Source organism: Cetorhinus maximus, chromosome 8 (genome assembly GCF_964194155.1).
Source record: "Cetorhinus maximus chromosome 8, sCetMax3.hap1.1, whole genome shotgun sequence".
NCBI classification, from domain to species: domain Eukaryota; kingdom Metazoa; phylum Chordata; class Chondrichthyes; order Lamniformes; family Cetorhinidae; genus Cetorhinus; species Cetorhinus maximus.
This window is the reverse complement of record NC_135886.1, coordinates 34,647,330-34,664,252: the sequence shown is the minus strand read 5'-3', so window position 1 is coordinate 34,664,252 and position 16,923 is coordinate 34,647,330. Positions and strand designations below refer to the sequence as shown.

Here is a 16,923-nt window from a genome sequence, read left to right as displayed (position 1 = left end):
CCTCCATACAGCAGCTCCGGCTGCCTCAGTGAGCCTTGGGCCTGCTGTCAATCACCACCTATCTGCAACTTCATCTCTGCTGCTTCTGATCTATGCTGGTTCTTGGGCTTTGGGAATCTCAGTGGGGCATTTCTGCCCTCAATGTTTTTATACTCTTCAAAGTACAGTAAGTCTATTTTAAAGGATCTAGAGGTTCATGGTGGGAAGTAGGCTTAACAGCTGAATTTTTAGGCTACAATGAGGGTGAGCAGATGGCAGGTGTGGAATTTTGTGCTGCCAGCTGACACAGTACTCCCCCAACTCCATTCCACTCCTAGGCCAACTTATTTTTGGGGAAGGGGGGCTGGGGTGGTAGGGTTACATGCCCACAGCTTTGGCAATGACCTAAGTCCTATTGTCAGAGACTGACTGGAACTTTCTATTCCGTTTCGAGGTTCAGAGACATCGAGGATCAGTGTAGTTGCCTGGAGATGGCCTCTTGGTGGCAAAGCAGAGCTCCAGACAAACTAAGAGGCCCTGTGTGTCTGGCTGACCTCAACTGTAGCCACCAACTGCCCTGTGATGGGGTAACCCCAGTCTCCCAATGGTGGCTTTTTTTTTAAAATCAATTTTAAAAAAAATTGGAGAGCACCTCTATATAGAATCATAGAAATTTAAAGCACAGGAGGCCATTCAGCCCATTATGTCCACACTGGCTGATAAGCACCCATCCAGCTTAACACAAAATCAGAAATAAAAACACACAATGTTGGAAATACTGAGGTCAGGCAGCAGCCGAAGAGAGAAAAACATCATTTATTCATCTCCTGCTTTCTGTGCAAGAACTTCACGGGTGATTTACTGCCATAGCCAGCAGCTATATTTTATTGAACCATGTATGTAACAACTTTACAGATTAATTACAAAAACATTAAAAATTAAGATATAAATACAAAATTACAACACTATTTATAAACAAAACTTTTTGCCGTTTTCAGAATCACAGGCAGACCTTTTCCTCAATACTGGGGCATTCTTAGTCACAGCTTCTTCAACCTGGCTCTGATTCTCTTTAAGGCAGTTAGACTTCTAAAACAAGAAAGAGAAGTTTCAAGTCATTTACTTGGACCCAAAGTTACACTTCTCATTTAGTCTGATTGTCTCATATTTGGGCACTAATGTAAAGTGAGACATAACACAGCACTACTTTCCAAATAGGTTGTCACCCAATATATGCTGCTATATTGCTTACAAAAATCCAGACCTCTGCTGCACTCATACACATGTCATACAATATACAAATAGGTTATGCTTGTGTAGAGATGCTCTGAGTCACATAAAAATTGAACAGCCCATCATTCACAGTCAATTCCATCCAGATCTTGGGACTGAGACAACCAGAGGAACAGAGAAGGATGTTGAATTTGAGTCCAATCAGGTACACTATAGAAAGATTTTTTTTTAAAAATCTCATACTTTATTGCATACAGGAGACTGAACAGAACACAAAAATTAGGAGTAGACAATATATGAACAAGGAACAGGAATAGGCCATTTGGCCACTCAAGCCTGCTCTGCCATTTAATAAGATCATGGCTGATCTGATAGTAACCTCAAATGTGCATCCTGTCTACCCTTGATAACCTATCAACCCTTTGCTCACCAAGAATCTATCCATGCTGCCTTAAAAATATTCAAAGATTCTCTTCCTGTAAAGGTAGTCAAAGCAGAGGTCCAAAGACTCAAGACCCTCAGAAAAAAATTCGCCTCATCTCCGTTTTAAGTGGGTGACCCCTTAATTTTAAAGTGACCCCTAGTTCTAGATTCTCCTACAAGAGGAAACACATCCACATCCACCCTGTCAAGTCTCCTCAAGATCTTACATGTTTCAATCAATTTACCTCTACTCTTCTAACCTCCAGACAAGCCTAGCCTGTCCAACCTTTCCTTATAAGACAAACTGCCCATTCCAGGTATTAGTCTGGTAAACCTTCTCTGGTTCGTTGGAAAGTGGACTCTGACTGGTAAAGGCATTGCCATGGAGAATGCACCAGTTAATGGTGACTGACAGTTAACTGTCAAGCATTGTTTGAAATTTAAACCGGACAGCTCGATAGATTGGTCGAGCCTGCTCTGCCAGTCAATATGATCATGGCTGATCTTGGACTTCCATTTTGCCACCCACTCCTCATATCCCTCGATTCCCTGACACATCAAAAATCTGTCCATGCCAGCCTTAAACTCTTCATACAGACTTGAAACGTTAACACTGTCTTTCTCTCCACAAATGCTGTCAGACCTCCTGAGTTTTTCCAGCAGTTTTTGTTTCAGATTTCCAGCACTCGCAGTATTTTGCTTTTATTTATGAGGAGAAATTACTTCACTCAAAGGGTTGTGAATCTTTGGAATTCTCTTCCCCAGGAGATGGTGGATACTCTATCATTGAATACGTTTAAGGCTGGGATGGACAGATTTTTGATGTGTCAGGGAAGTGAGTCAGACCTGCTGAGTTTTTCCAGCAGTCTTAATTTCTCCTCATCTCAGTCCTAAGTGATCAGCCCCTTATCCTGAGACTGTGTCCCCATGTTTTAGATTTCCCGACCTGCGGTAACATTCTTTCAGCGTCCTATCAAGCCGCCACAAGATCTTGAATGTTTCAATGAGGTCACCTCTCATTCTCTAAACTGCAGAGAATATAGGCCCAATTTTCTCATCATACAACAATCATCTCATCCCAGGGACCAATCTAGTGAAGGTTCGCTGTACCACCTCCAATACAAGTATAAATGCAAGATTAAATAGGTCCCTTTCTTGGCCAGAAGGTTGTTTGGATAGCATTAACAGTTATCATATATGAAAAGGTTATTGAAACATAAGATCCTGAGGGGAACTGACGGGGGAATTCTGAAAGCATGTTTCCCCTTGTGGGACAGACTAGAACTAGGGAACATAGTTTAAAAATAAGGGTTTCCAATTTAAGACGGAGATGAGAAGAAATTTTTTCTCTGAGGGTCGTGAGTCTTTGGAATTCTCTTTCCCAGGAAACATTGGAGACAGGGTTATTGAATATTTTTAAGGCAGAGGTATATAGATTCTTGACTAACAAGGGAGTCAAAAGTTATCAGGGTAGGCAGAATATGGAGTTGAGGTCACAATCAGAATAGCTGTTCTAACTGAATGGCAAGCCTGAGTGGCCGAATAGCCTACTCCTGCTCTTAATTTATGTACATATGTTCACAAAAAGGGTAACTACCAGCCCTGACTTCCTGCAGCAAGTTTAATGGGCAATTAAAGTTCTTAAAAGTAACAGGGGTGAAGGGCAAGATGCCATTTCTGCAAAGCAAACGGCAGAGTACCAGCAAGTTCTGAAGATTTGTAACTGACAGCATTTCTCAATCCATTGAACTTGCTAGCTCATTTATGCATTAATAATAACAAGCTTTATGAACAGAGTTATTTTTCCAGCAAGATTTAGATCAATATTTGCTAGCATGAATCTGCTGGGCTTTTATTGAGAATGTGTGTTGGTGGGGTCAGTGGAGAGTGGTTACATAAATTTAAGTGAAGAGAAGTTTCTCTCTCAGCTTTGAGATCCTGTTGAAACCAACAAAATTAGTCAAATTGTTTAGAACTCGGCAGATATCAAATACCAGCACCAGATTCACAATATACAGTTGCAAAAAATCAGCACAAAGGTAAATGGTGCTTTAACAAACGGAACGCTCCATGATTTTCTTCACGGTTTTCTCGACTATAACTGTGAGCCATAAGAACTTTATAAAAATTTGTTTATTTTACTCTTTCGTTGTCAACATCTCTCTCCTGCACCCTGAAGGTTGTCAACAGTTCTACAGGAATCAGCATTTATTGCTATTAATTTGTTCATGTAGCCATTCTTTGTGTGTTCGACTTGATAGTCAAATGGTAAGCTATTCAATCATGCAAGGCACTAAAGATTAGCCTGATCATGCCCTTGCCCAACATCTACACATAGACACTTTTCAGCCAAGGTCAATAGATGTAAATCAGGAAGGGGAACGCTGGCTGATTTCTCACCCTCCACAAATTCAGGAACATGGATACCAACCATGTAGCCACCTCTACTTTAGCTGATACGACAGAAATATAAATTTATAAGTTCACCCCCATTTCTCTGCAAATTGAGTAAGTTTAAACATACCTCGTCCTTTTTTGTTTGTGTTGCATGTTTTAACGTCCATTGTTTTGCATTTTCCAGAAAAGACTGCCTGTTGTATTTGAATTCAGATGACTAAAACAAGAAGATAACTATATTAAGTGATTAATTCTATCTTCAGAATATATTTTAGTAATTTGTAGTATAAGTGAAAAGAGTACAGAAACATGTTCAATCCAAACAGGGATCTTTGCCTGTTGCTGAGTTTTAGCTTACTGTTTCTCTCCACCAATCATAAAAACACTGGTGGGAAGCAGAAGAGAATATAACCAAATAAGACTGTTTGCAATCAGAATAAGTAACTCCATACCCTTTACTCAGTAAATACAATCCTCAAGTTCCAACTACAGTATGAAGGTAAATTTCTTTTTAATAAAATGTAACTTTGAATATAATGGAAATGCTTACACAGATACCAACTAGATCAGCATCCATTAAAGATCAATGAAATAGCTTACAATTTCTTGTAATGACTAAAGTTGTAAAGATCTGAAAAAGGAAAGGTTAACAATTTGTGAAGTCGTCCAAAATATTTTATCACCTCAAAATATTTTTTTCAAATAATAAAACATTTCTGGAGATGATTAGTTATATTTCAGTGTGGGCAAAGGAGGAAAACAAATTAAGTGACTATGAAATCTTATCGTTAATTAAATTCACTAACATTGACTGGGCTCAAAATATTTACCCCCCCCATCCCAAACAGTTCACATTTCAAGTTATTCCATAATTTACTTTTCGTATCGCTAAATTTAAATTAAGCAACATGTAGCAGTGGAAATTTAGTGCTACAAAATGAATTTGTAGGAATTACATAGAATCTTGCATCCTTTTGACCACTGCCATTTATACTGCTTAACATGAACTCAATTTTTCAAATTCAAATTTGTATCTTGTGCTATCAGGAGTAAATTGTAGTCAGCTGTTCTTTGACACAATACTTAGGACATAGCACCAAAACCTTCAAGTACTTATTTTGCACAGGTCTGTGTAATATCAGTTTGTAGCACTAGAGGTCCTCTGTGACACATGAAATTGGCAAACACCCTGGAGCAGAGCAAACAGTGCAACACTTCTACTCGTGTCACACTACTTTTCCCAAAGCTATTAACACAACTTGAAAATTAAGAATCGCAAACATGCCAGCAATTTGTAACATTTCATTAAGCTAATCAAAATGTATAAAATTATCCCTTTTTAGAACCATTTTCAAATAAGAAAGAATTTATGAAAGTTAGGTTTCATAACTTAATTATGTTCAAGGGAATACTCAGGCACGTACACTGACAATTGTGAATAAGCTAATTTTCAAAGGAACTCAGACTTATAACTTCATGTTTATTGAAAAGGTAATAGTGATACTTGTGAAATTATTTTCCTATGTGCAAATGTATGCAGTTCTCTGCATGTGTTTTCAAAGTTCATTATGAAATTCTGATGCAACAACCTTGCAGGAACTGTTCCACCAGTATTTTACTCAAGCATAACTATTCATGGCTGACCCATTTACACATATCTTCCAGCAATTTTAAAAATCTTCTCAACTGGAATGAAATGGATAACTATTTTAGAAAGCCTTAACTATCTTTTGATTTAAATGATGAATATAAAAGGAGGTAGTACATCTGAAACTTTTTGTTTATTCTTTCACGGGATTTGGACGTTGCTGACTAGGCCAGCATTTATTGCCCATCCCAAATTGTCCTTCAGGTGGTGGTGGTGTGCTGCCTTCTCGAACCGCTGCAGTCCCTGTGGTGTGATACACCCACAGTGCTGTTAGGGAGGGAGTTCCAGGGTTTCGACACTGACGGTGAAGGAATGGTGGTATAGTTCCAAGTCAGGATGGTGTGTAGGTTGGAGAGCAATTTACAGGTGGTGGTGTTCCCATGCATCTGCTGCCCATGTCCTTCTAGATAGTAGGTCGTGGGTTTAGAAGGTGATGTCAAAGGAGACTTGGTGAGTTGCTGCAGTGCAACTTGTAGATGTTAGACACTGCTGCCACTGTGCATCAATGGTGGAGGGAGTGAATGTTTAGGTTGGTGGATGGGGTGCCAGTCAAGTGGGTTGCTTTGCCTTGGATGGTGTCAAGCTTGAGTATTGTTGGAGCTGCACTCATCCCAGCAAGTGGAGAATATTCCATCACACTTTCAACTTGAATCTTGTAAATAATGGATATGCTTCAGGGAGTCAGGTGGTGAGTTACTCGCTTCAGAATTCCCAGCCTCTGACCTGTTCTTATAGCCACAGTATTTATATGGCTAGTCCAATTCAGTTTCTGGTCACCGGTAACCCCCCAGAATGTTGATAGTGGGGAATTCAGCAATGGTAATGCCACTAAATGTCAAGGGGAGATGGTTAAATTCCCTCTTGGAGATGGTCATTGACTGGCACTAATGTTACTTGCCACTTATCAGCCCATGCCTAAATGTTGTCCAGGTGTTGCTGCATATCGAGATGGACTGCTTCAGTATCTGAGTCATCAGGAATTGTGAACATTGCACAATCCCGAGTGAAGATCCCCACTTCTGACCTGATGGAGGAAAGGTCATTGATGAAGCAGCTGAAGGCAGCTGGACATAGGACACTTCCCTGAGGAACTCCTGCAGCTATGTTCCAGGCTGATATGACTGACCCCCAACAACCACAAGTATCTTCCTTTGTGCTAGATTCCCATTGATTTCAATTTTGCCAGGGTTCCTTGATGCCAGACTCCGTCAAATGCTGCCTGATGTCAAGGGCAGTCACACTCACCTCACCTCTGGAGTTCAGCTCTTTTGTCCATGTTTGGACCAAGGCTGTAATGAGGTCAGGAGCTAAGTGGCCCTGGCAGAACCCAAACTGAGCATCAGTGAGCAAGTTATTGCTGAGTAAATGCCTCTGATTGTGTTGTCGATGATCTCCTTGTTGATGAGCAAGAGTAGACTGATGTAGTGGTAATTGGCTGGGTTGGATTTGTCCTGCTCTTTGGAAACAGCATGCACCTGGGCAATTTTCCATATTGCTGGACAGATGCCAGTGTTTTAGCTGTACTGGAACAGTTTGTCTCGGGGCATGGCTAGTTCTGGAGCACAAGTCTTCAATATTATTGCTGGAATTTGTCATGGCCTTTGCAGTGTCCAGTGCTTTCAATCGTTTCTTGATATCATGAGGAGTGAATTGAATTGGCTGATCACTGGCATCTATGATGCTGGGGCCTCAAGAGGGGCCGAGCTGGATCATCCACTCGGTGATTCTGGCTGATGTTGTAATTTTACTGCATTTCCATTGATCAACCACAATTACATTAAAAACTTTAGGTGTTCATTATAGGAACAGAGGCTACTCTACCCTATTCTGCTATTTAATGAGATCACAGATGATCTGTAACCTAACTCAATCCACCATCTTTGCCCCATAACCCTTAATACCATATGCAAGAATAAGCTATTGATCTCAAGTTTTAAATTACTTGAGTCAGCATTTACTGCTTTTTGTGCAAGACAGTTTTACACTTCCTCCCTCTTTCGTTTGAATAAATATTTTCCAAATTCTCTCCTGAATGGCCTGGTTCTGACTCGATGGTTATGTCCCCTCATCCTAGACTTCCCCTAATAGCAGAACGTTTTTCTCTATCTACTCTATCAATGCCTTTCAAAATTTTGAATCCCTCAATCAAATCATCCCTTAAACTAAACTTGTTTTCCATGGACACTGAAGGTTAACCACTCAAATTAACCAATGGAGCTCTGATAACATTTTGGTGACTACATTTTAAGGTGCAATGCCTAAATTGTACACAGTACACTAGACCTGGTATAAACAGGGCTTTGTAAAGCTGTAGCAAAACATCCTCCCCTTTATATTCTAGCCTCTAGATATAAAGGCTGACATTCTGTTAGTCTTTTTAATTAGTTTTTGTAGCTAACCACAACATTTTAGTGATCTGTGTACTTGAACCTCCACTATTTCTAGCTTTACATCATTTAAAAGTTACTTGAATCCATCCTTTTTGTCCCAAAATGAATGACCTCACCCTTACCTGCTTTGAAATTCTTTTGCCAACTCATTTAATTGATCAATATCTCTTTGCAGTTTTATGCTCCTGTCCTCATCACTAGCTGTGCCACTTACCTGTGTGCCATCAAACTTGGATAAATGGCTCCCTTATTGCACTAACTCATTAATACAGTGCACACTTTTGTGGAAACCACTATTCATTTCCTACCAATTTGAATAGCTGTGCATTATCTCAATACTCTGTCTTTTACTGCTAACCAGTCTCGTAGCCAGGTCAATAATGGGCCAAATTTAGCTGACAGTTTCTTATGTGGAACCTTCATTTGCATTTCTACCCGATAAGTGCTTTGACCAGTTATCATTGTTTGTCTCTGTCTCATTCCATTGAAGTAAAATCTTAGTAACTACATTACGTTTCTCCTTTTCAAACCCAATATTAAATTCAACCATATGATCACCATTAGATAAATGTTTCCTTACTACTAGATTAACTAAATTTAGCTGATTGCCCATTATGAAATCTTGTACAGCCTGCTTGCTTACCGGGTGCCAGCTCAGTGGTCTAACACATGTACACAAAACCGATGTGTGTTACGAATAATAGTATGTTAATTGGCGTTGTCCTAGCAATTCCAGCTATACCAGAATCATGGTATGGGGTGGAAAATATAGGGGTGATTAGAGGGGGATATTTTGAAGGTATTACAATATACAGTAGAGATAGAGGGGAATGTGGTGGGGACTACCTTAGATAGATGTAGTTTTGAGACGTCTGCAGCGGTGTGTCCATACCCCATATATGACACAGAGATGGCGAGGTGAAGGTTCAACGCAACTGCTAACTGTACTATGAAAGCAATATGGGCCACAAAAGAACCAACACATGTGGTGTACCTGAGTAAAGGGAGATATTGTCTCATCATGGCAAGAGGGGAGTACCAGTTTGGGCACAACCTTATCTGTCCCATAACCAACCACACAGTATGTTTACATCCACAGGTAACAGCTAGTGTGGGCAGATTAAGTTGGTGGAAATCTACAAAAGGAAGGCTGTCAACATACAGGCAGTGCAAGACAAAGGGCAGCATGACACAATATGTGAATCGGTTCTCCTATATAATTCCCCAGCTACCTGTACACCTCAGCCACGCATGAGGTGGTTCAGAGGGTGCATAGAATGTACTACACCCTATAGCAGCAAACCCAGGACCTAGCAGGTGAGGTAGCACAGATCGACGACTCCCCATGGTGGGAGGGTCTATGAAACAGAGGTTTGAATGTACAGGTACACCCTTGGATTCTGATAATCTCCCACATGCTAATCATAGCCCTGTTGGTCCTTACGGGTTGGTTGATAATTCTTCTCTGCAGATTATGGCACCTGTTTAGGCGATGGCAATGGAACAACGGGAACCCCTCTTGGGAAAGAGAGAGAGAAATACGAAGTGCATGTGGCATAATCAGCATCTGAAACAACCCTATGCCCAGTACCTGGCCAACACCAATGGGTGGCAGAGTGTGAATAATGTGCAGTATCCGGAGTGGGCTTGTTCTCATTTAATAGCTACCTTGGGGCTGGGCCAAGGGCTAAAAAGGAGGGACTGTAGGGGTTAAGATGGAAAAAGCAACCTGGCATAACACCCAAGAATTAGGACGGTTCAACAAAACAGCAGATGTATGCCCCAGCCAGGATAAGGGAGTGTGCTGCAAGCACAGCAAGATCACATAACAACGTGGCTACATTGATTAATTTAATACCAAGAAATAAGAACCTACAACTCAAGACATCAGTTGGCCACTGATATGTATAAAGTGATTAGAGGGGCTAGTGTAGATGAGTCAGATGTCATTATGAAAACCACAGTGGGCGGTGATCTTGGCACACACGCCGAAAAAATATGTAATAAAGAGATGATTGTTGAAATTGTATCTTGAGCACCAGAAGTTTGAATTCGTTGCAATTAAAATCATGTGATATGTAACCGCAAAGCTACATGACTGCAAGCGTATTTAAGTTGGTGATTTGCTTGCAGCAGTATAGTTCACTTTGGACTACCCAAGGTGACTCTCCTTGCGTTGTTTGTACAATAAACCATTGTAAACCATACCCGAGTCTCTGGGGTGTTTCGATTTACATTAACTACAACATAGTTTTCTGGAGTAATATGCCTATCTTGAATGTACTCGAAATTCGCCATCTTTCTGGCTGGAGCTATCCTGTTCTTCTCAATCAACATGAAAATTAAAGTTTCCCATTAAAACAACTTTTGTTAAAAGCCTTCTAAATAATCTCAGATTTATACATTCCGACACTTCACTGCTGCCATCAGGAGGCCTGTGGACAACATGCAATACAGTTTTAAGTCCTCAATTCTAACCAGTCTCTGCAGTTTTCTTTTTTTTATCTATATCCTCTCTAATATTGTAACGGTATTGTTCATTAGTAAGGTTGTATTCTTATTTCAGTTTCCCTATTCTTTCAAAAGACCCCGTAACCTGGATTATTTAACTCCCAATTACGGCCATTTACAGCTATGTCTCAGAAACGTCATACCTTAAGCCGTAGATGAGCCTCTTAAGACACGCAATTTATTTCTTATATTCCATGAGCTGTACATAAAACTCCTATTTGGGCAAGAGATCCCAACCTGTCCTTGTACTCAGATGTTGCCCTTCTCACACCATTAAACTTACATGTTTCTTATTTATTGTTGCTACTGTAACTACTTAGTTATTTTAGCATTTCCTTCACCTAGGGGAGGATAGCTCCAGCCAGAAAGATGGTGAATTTCGAGTATATTCAAGATAGTTTTCTGGAGTAATATGTCTGTGTTGTAGTTGACATAAACCCAAACACCCCAGAGACTCGGGTATGGTTTACAATGGTTTATTGGGCAGGCCGTTTGGGAGTGGACGCAGAGCTGATTGCTACACACGATCAGCTCTGAGCTGCCATTTTACGTGGGCAGGCTAATTAAGGCCCACCCAGCGTGAAGCACGGCTCCAGAAGATAGCGGGAATGCAATGACCGCCGGGTCCAATGGCAACCCGGCGGCCAGTTCAAATAGAGCACTGACAGCCTTGCAAAGGCTGTTCATCATGGCCAGTAGAAGGGCTCCCCAGTGCGCTGCTGGAGAGCAGGGTAGGCAGGAGGGAAGGGCAGCGGGGCAGTATACCCCTTGATTTTCTGGAGGAGGTGGCAGCACGGCAGGAAGCCCTCGTTCCGAAGGACGGGAGGTGGAGGCACCCCCAACTGACCAAATGTGCCTGGGAGGAGTTGGCAGACAATCAGCTCCCATGACGTGGTGCGACGCACATGGGTCCAGTGCCGCAAGCAATTCAACGACCTCTTGCGCTCAGGAAGGGTGAATACCATGTTGGCAGAGGTCACTTAACACAGCAGGTAGGCTCTCCGCCCCCCCCCCCCCCACAACTCTGAGTGCAGTTACAGTATTGAATCCTTCACAGCATGTTTCCCTCACTGGGTGGTCCAGCCGATATTGCCCATGCCTAGTTCACCCTGAGAGGGTGGTGCTGAGATGGGTTCTGCACCCACAGCATATGTGACACTAACGCCCAGAGTGCTGTTTTGGGGACAACTTAAAAGATCTGCACCTAGTCACAGTGCTGGAACTGCGAAACATGTCAAAGTCAGGGTGCTGACATGCTGGGAGGGAAGCTCCCAGGTGGCAGGGCACCAATCCATCTGCTGGCCTTGGCGTTCCACGTGCTTCTGCCTCCTTGCTTTGCAAGGTTAGACCATGTGGTGTCAAATGCGATGGAGGCAGCAATTGGGCAAGGGGTGGTCAGCCCTGGCTTCTTGGTGTGAATGTGCGGCAGCTGCAGGGTGATGAATCATTGGAGCCCTGCAATGTCCCACTCTGGTTCGGGTGGCAGGAATGCAGTGGGAATCCAGGTACAGGGTGGACTAATCAATGCTCCTCTCTCCTTTTCAGGAGAAGATTGCACACAATGCCGCCAAGCGGATGCGGACTGGCAGAGGCCAGGCCTAGTTGGCCATCATCACCAGATACGAGGAGGCGGCGACAGATCTGGAGAGGCGCCTTGCGCCCAGGTCCACCAGTGGCGGTGAGGCTAGGGTGCCATGGGGAGGTAAGATTGTCAAGCACTGAGATCACCTTGTGTGTCCCAGCAGCCATGCCATCGCTGAATGTTCAGGGATTGAAGCTTGCAACATGGGTTGACCATTGATTATGGAAGATGAGCACACACCGATCCGGGGGGCAGGCATGAACATTGACATTGTCTCCACTTTAATAATTTATCAAATGTCCTTGTTCTTCCTTTCAGCATCACCGGAGCAGGGCCGGGAGGAGGCGGCAGAGGGGCCACCTCTCATCTGAGGGCCCTGAACAATTGGGCTCACCAGCGTCACATCGTCTCTGCCAGGCAGGCACCAGCACAGACACTAGCACCTCGGTGGGAATTAGATCATTGGCTAGTGTCCCAAGGCACAGCGGTGAGGGCACTTCACACTTGCTTGAGGTATGGGCAAAGACAGAGTGCCCATGGTACCGGCAGTCGGAGAACTGCTCAGTCGGTGGCTGATGATGGCCTCTGGAGTCGTCCATGAGGGAGCAGACACTGGAAGTGCAGTAGGGTTTGTGGGAGGATCTGGCAAAGATACATGAGGCAATGCGTGGCATGATGCCCGTGCTGGAGGACTCCACGCAGAGCATCACCGACGCAATGAGCCTCACAGCCGAGCGTCATGATTCCTCCATGGAGAGAGTGGTGGCTCTCGTGGAGTGGCTCCTCCAGGAGAACAATCAGGGCCTCCTGGGGTTACGCTCGGACCTGAAAGCCCTCACAGCAGCATTGACCTCAGCTAGTCATTGCCTGTGTGGGAAATGGTTTGGGCACCAAGTATCCCAGCTCAGTGCCCATCCATCAACGGTGAGCAGGGAGGTCCAAAGCAACCTCACGCCAGCACAGGAGCTGCCTGTCATCTCTGTGGACACCTCTCAGGGCGCTCTGGATGAAGGCAGCAGCTCCTCCATCCCTCTGCCAGTGACCGTGGGATCCAATGAGGCTGCGGCGGCTGGGGAGATGCCAGCTGCGGAACTGGCTACTCCCTCCCAGGCGGGGCCATCAAAGACTCCACAGGCCAGAGGATGCCACCAAGGTCATCGAGGCCAACAAGACAGCACAGTGAGCAGGTTATCTCAAGTGCCAGCGAGGGGGGAGCACCTAGGCGTAGCACCCATAAACGTAAACTTAAGGCACCTTAGGTGCACCATGGATTCCTCACTGTTGGTTTTATGTTGTCCTGCTGTTAGTTAATGAACACTTGGTGTGATGCATAACACCTTTGCAATTTTTTTGTGCTTCATTTTGTTAAATCATTAAATTTTGATATGCGAGCATGGCTCAGGGCAATTCATTACTTCTGCAGGTGGATGGGATCCCATGATATTTTCCCATGAGCTGTTTGGCATTGAACTTTATTAACAAGGCGCTTAGTTAATGTTCCTACCCAGGCAGATTTTGCTCTCAGGTATCGAGTATGGAGCCTGCAGGCCTGGCTTGTGTTGGAGGTCTATCTGCGGTAAGCTAGCTGAAGTTCGTGGAATTAAAGCCTCCTGGGTGCTCCTGCCTCAACATCTACCTCCTCAGCGTTCTCCTGTGCGTGCTTATCCTTGGACTCGCGTATGCAGCCAGAGCAACTGCATCTACATCTTCTTTCTCCACTGTGTTGCCCCTTCCAGCACCAGGTTGGGGAGAGCGCTGCATGCAACAACTATCAGCGACACACGGTCTTGGGGGTATTGGAGTGCGCCCCCTGAACGGTCCAGGCATCTGAAGTGCATAGAGAAGACCGATGGTTCTCTCCCACACAGCCCTCGTGGAGGCGTGGCTCCTATTGCACCGCTACTCAGCCTCTGTTCTTGGATGGTGGAGGGGCATCATGAGCCACCTTTTGAGGGGATAGCCCTTGTCACCCAGCAGCCACCCATTCAGCCAGGCTGGTGCACTGAAGAGCCTCGGCACCTGGGAATGTCTGAGGATGTAAGTGTCATGGGAGCTGCCTGGGTACCTTGCACAGACTTGCAGTATCTGCATCTTGTGATCACACACTATCTGCATGTTCAAGGAGTGGAATCCCTTCCTGTTGAAGGAGGCACCGGGCTCACCCGCTGGCGCCTTGATGGCCACGTGTGCAGTCGATTGCACCCTGGACACGGGGGAAGCCAGCAATCGGCACGAAGCCTCTGGCTCGCTCTGCCTAACTGGCCTCGTCCCAGCGGTAGTGGATGAAAGTCAATGCATGCCAGAGCAGAGCATCTGTCACCTGTTTGACACAAGTGTGAACAGCTGATTGGGAAACTCCGCAAAGATCACCCACTGACCCCTGGAAAGAGCCGGAGGCATAGAAGTTGAGGGAAGCTGTGACCTTCAACGCCACTGGCATAGGGTGCCCACCCACACAGTTGGCGCAGGTCTCAGGGCCTATCATCTGACAGATGGAGGTGACTGTCTCCCTTGGCACTGCACCTCAGACATATTTAGGTAGCTGCTTCGCCACCTGTAAACCCTGGCAGCAGGATAGTGGCGTCTTCTGCGGCCCCTTCCACCTTGGACGTCCTGTTGGCCCTATGCCCTTTGTGCCTGCGCCTCTCCTCCCAAAGGTGGCTCCCCTGGAGGCTGAATGTGGACTCCGCCTCCTCCCTCTTCTGGCCCTCCCTTCCTCAGAGGAGGAGGTGCCTCCAGTGGATAGCCTGGGAATGGGAGTTGTGCTAAGGTAAGCTTCCTGAAACCAGCTAGGCCCAGAAACGATGTTTACTCAAGAGTCCTGGCCTGAACGCTGTTACTCCTGTCTAAACAGCTGTGAGGAGTTTTGAAGTATTCCTGCTCACACAGGCAAGTGTCGCCCATGCGACAACCTGAAGATCGCACAGGCCCTGAAAAATCACCGTCAATTGCTGTCTCAAGGGCCTTAAGTGACGCGTTAATTAATGGCGAGCATGCATCGGAGATCACCGCGCGCCCGCCCACTGAAATATTACAATGGCGTGCGATGACATCAGGATGCTCGCCCGATGTCACCACGTGTCATTTTATGTGTCAGCATGCGGGGGCCCATGCCCGCATGCCGACGATAAAATTCTGGCCCTAGAGTATCTATGTCACCAGATCATTAAACTGTCATTTTACCATTTTTCTGACTTCCCAACATTTATTAGCTTACAGTCCTTTTCATTTACACATGTACTTTTCCATTCACCTTCACAATATTTTCATTATGAGGTGAGCTCTGTTAACAATTGTTGCATACTTTAACAATTACAAGTTTTAAAAGAAATTAACTCACAATGTCAGCCATAAGAGGGTCATCTGGATTAGGTTCAGACATCAATAAGTGAATTGAGGTTAACACAGTAGAGATATTAAGAGATGGCTTCCAGGCTCCCTAGATAACAAAGTTAACATCTTAACACACGGTTTATTTTAGCAGTAAACGTTTGAGATCATTTCTACATGAGTATTTAAGATTGGCGTGTAAAATCCAAGTGCACATTTCAAAATATTACTTTGCATCAATTAATTTTGAGGCCTTCTGCCAGACACTAAACTTTCCAAAGCAAATACTTGTGCAAATGGTAATTTAGACATGTGTCATTAGAGTCACTATCTCAATGAGACCAGAAAGCACTGGCATACACATGGAGAGAAAGCTAAGCTGCTGTAAATTTTTCATAGGTGAGAAACTGATTGAAAGAAACACACTTTGGGAGTTGCTTTGGGGTCTAGTGGCACAACACTACTTTCTTTTTATCTTTAGTCAATTTTTTGCATATTGTAATTTAATAAAACAAGCAACATCTTTTCAACTAAGATGGGGAAATGCACATTAGTAATATAGCAACTTAAGATTCAATTTGCCTGTCAGAATCTAAGGAAATTAAACAATATCTGCCATTACGATGAGTCAAGCTATATCTTTACATTTTGTACACATTACTGGACATCATATTTTAGTATCAAAGATACTAATGGTTGGAATGCTTTCTCCCTTTATTCAATGGCAACCTTGTCCACCATGGTCTTAACTCAGACAATGACATCTGTGAGCGGACCTCCATCCTAAAGCAGTTCAAGTTTTACAGAGGACAGACATACAGTTCTGTCCTTGTCACCAAAACTGCTCAATTAAAACAGATGGATGACCTAACTGCAGAGATCCACATTTTCATGGCTGCCACAAAGTGGTGCTAAGGGCAAAATTTCCTCCTCCCCTCCCCCACAAGCAGAAGCATTAAATAGGACATGAAACAAATAGAAATGAAACAAAATTAATTTTTTAAAAAAGACCTTAGATCAAGGCATTTGGTAGTCATATCAGGGGCAGTGGATCCCGGGCCCACTCAGGAAATACTTTTATCAGAGAGTGCCAAGATTAAAGTTTTCAGCTCACCATCCAGCTTTGCTGTTTAACAGAATCGATCCAGTGGATCCAGGGCTGTGCCATCAGAGTCCTACCAGATAGGGTAGTCTCCCCCCCAAAAGTCACCATCGCTGCCTGAAGGGGAAGCTCACGGCCCCAAAAACAAATTATGTGATGCCAAAAGCTCTCCAAGCAACTCCAATAGGGGTCACAACCCAGTTTGGGAACTGCTGCTATATGTTCTCAAGGTTAAGTTGCAATTCGAAGGATCTTAGTATTTTTGTTCTTAAGGAATAGTTAAAAGTGCTCTTATTGCATGTAATATTTCTTAAAACAGTCATTATTG

The 16,923-nt window shown here is 43.9% G+C and overlaps 1 protein-coding gene across 5 annotated transcripts in view; it reads right to left on the bottom strand.

The window, feature by feature from the left end:
- Positions 1-776: 776 nt before the first annotated feature.
- ube2t (ubiquitin-conjugating enzyme E2T (putative)) overlaps positions 777-16,923 on the bottom strand; it is a 51,642-nt gene continuing 35,495 nt past the window's right edge. For all 5 annotated transcript variants that reach the window (XM_078546675.1, XM_078546676.1, XM_078546672.1 and 2 more), the window contains 3 exons: positions 15,504-15,602; positions 4,160-4,249; positions 777-1,068 (listed from right to left, as the gene is read on the bottom strand). In XM_078546675.1, the coding sequence (XP_078402801.1) occupies positions 949-1,068; positions 4,160-4,249; positions 15,504-15,602 (309 nt within the window). In that variant the 3' untranslated portion in view covers positions 777-948. The remainder of the gene's footprint in view (positions 1,069-4,159; positions 4,250-15,503; positions 15,603-16,923) is intronic.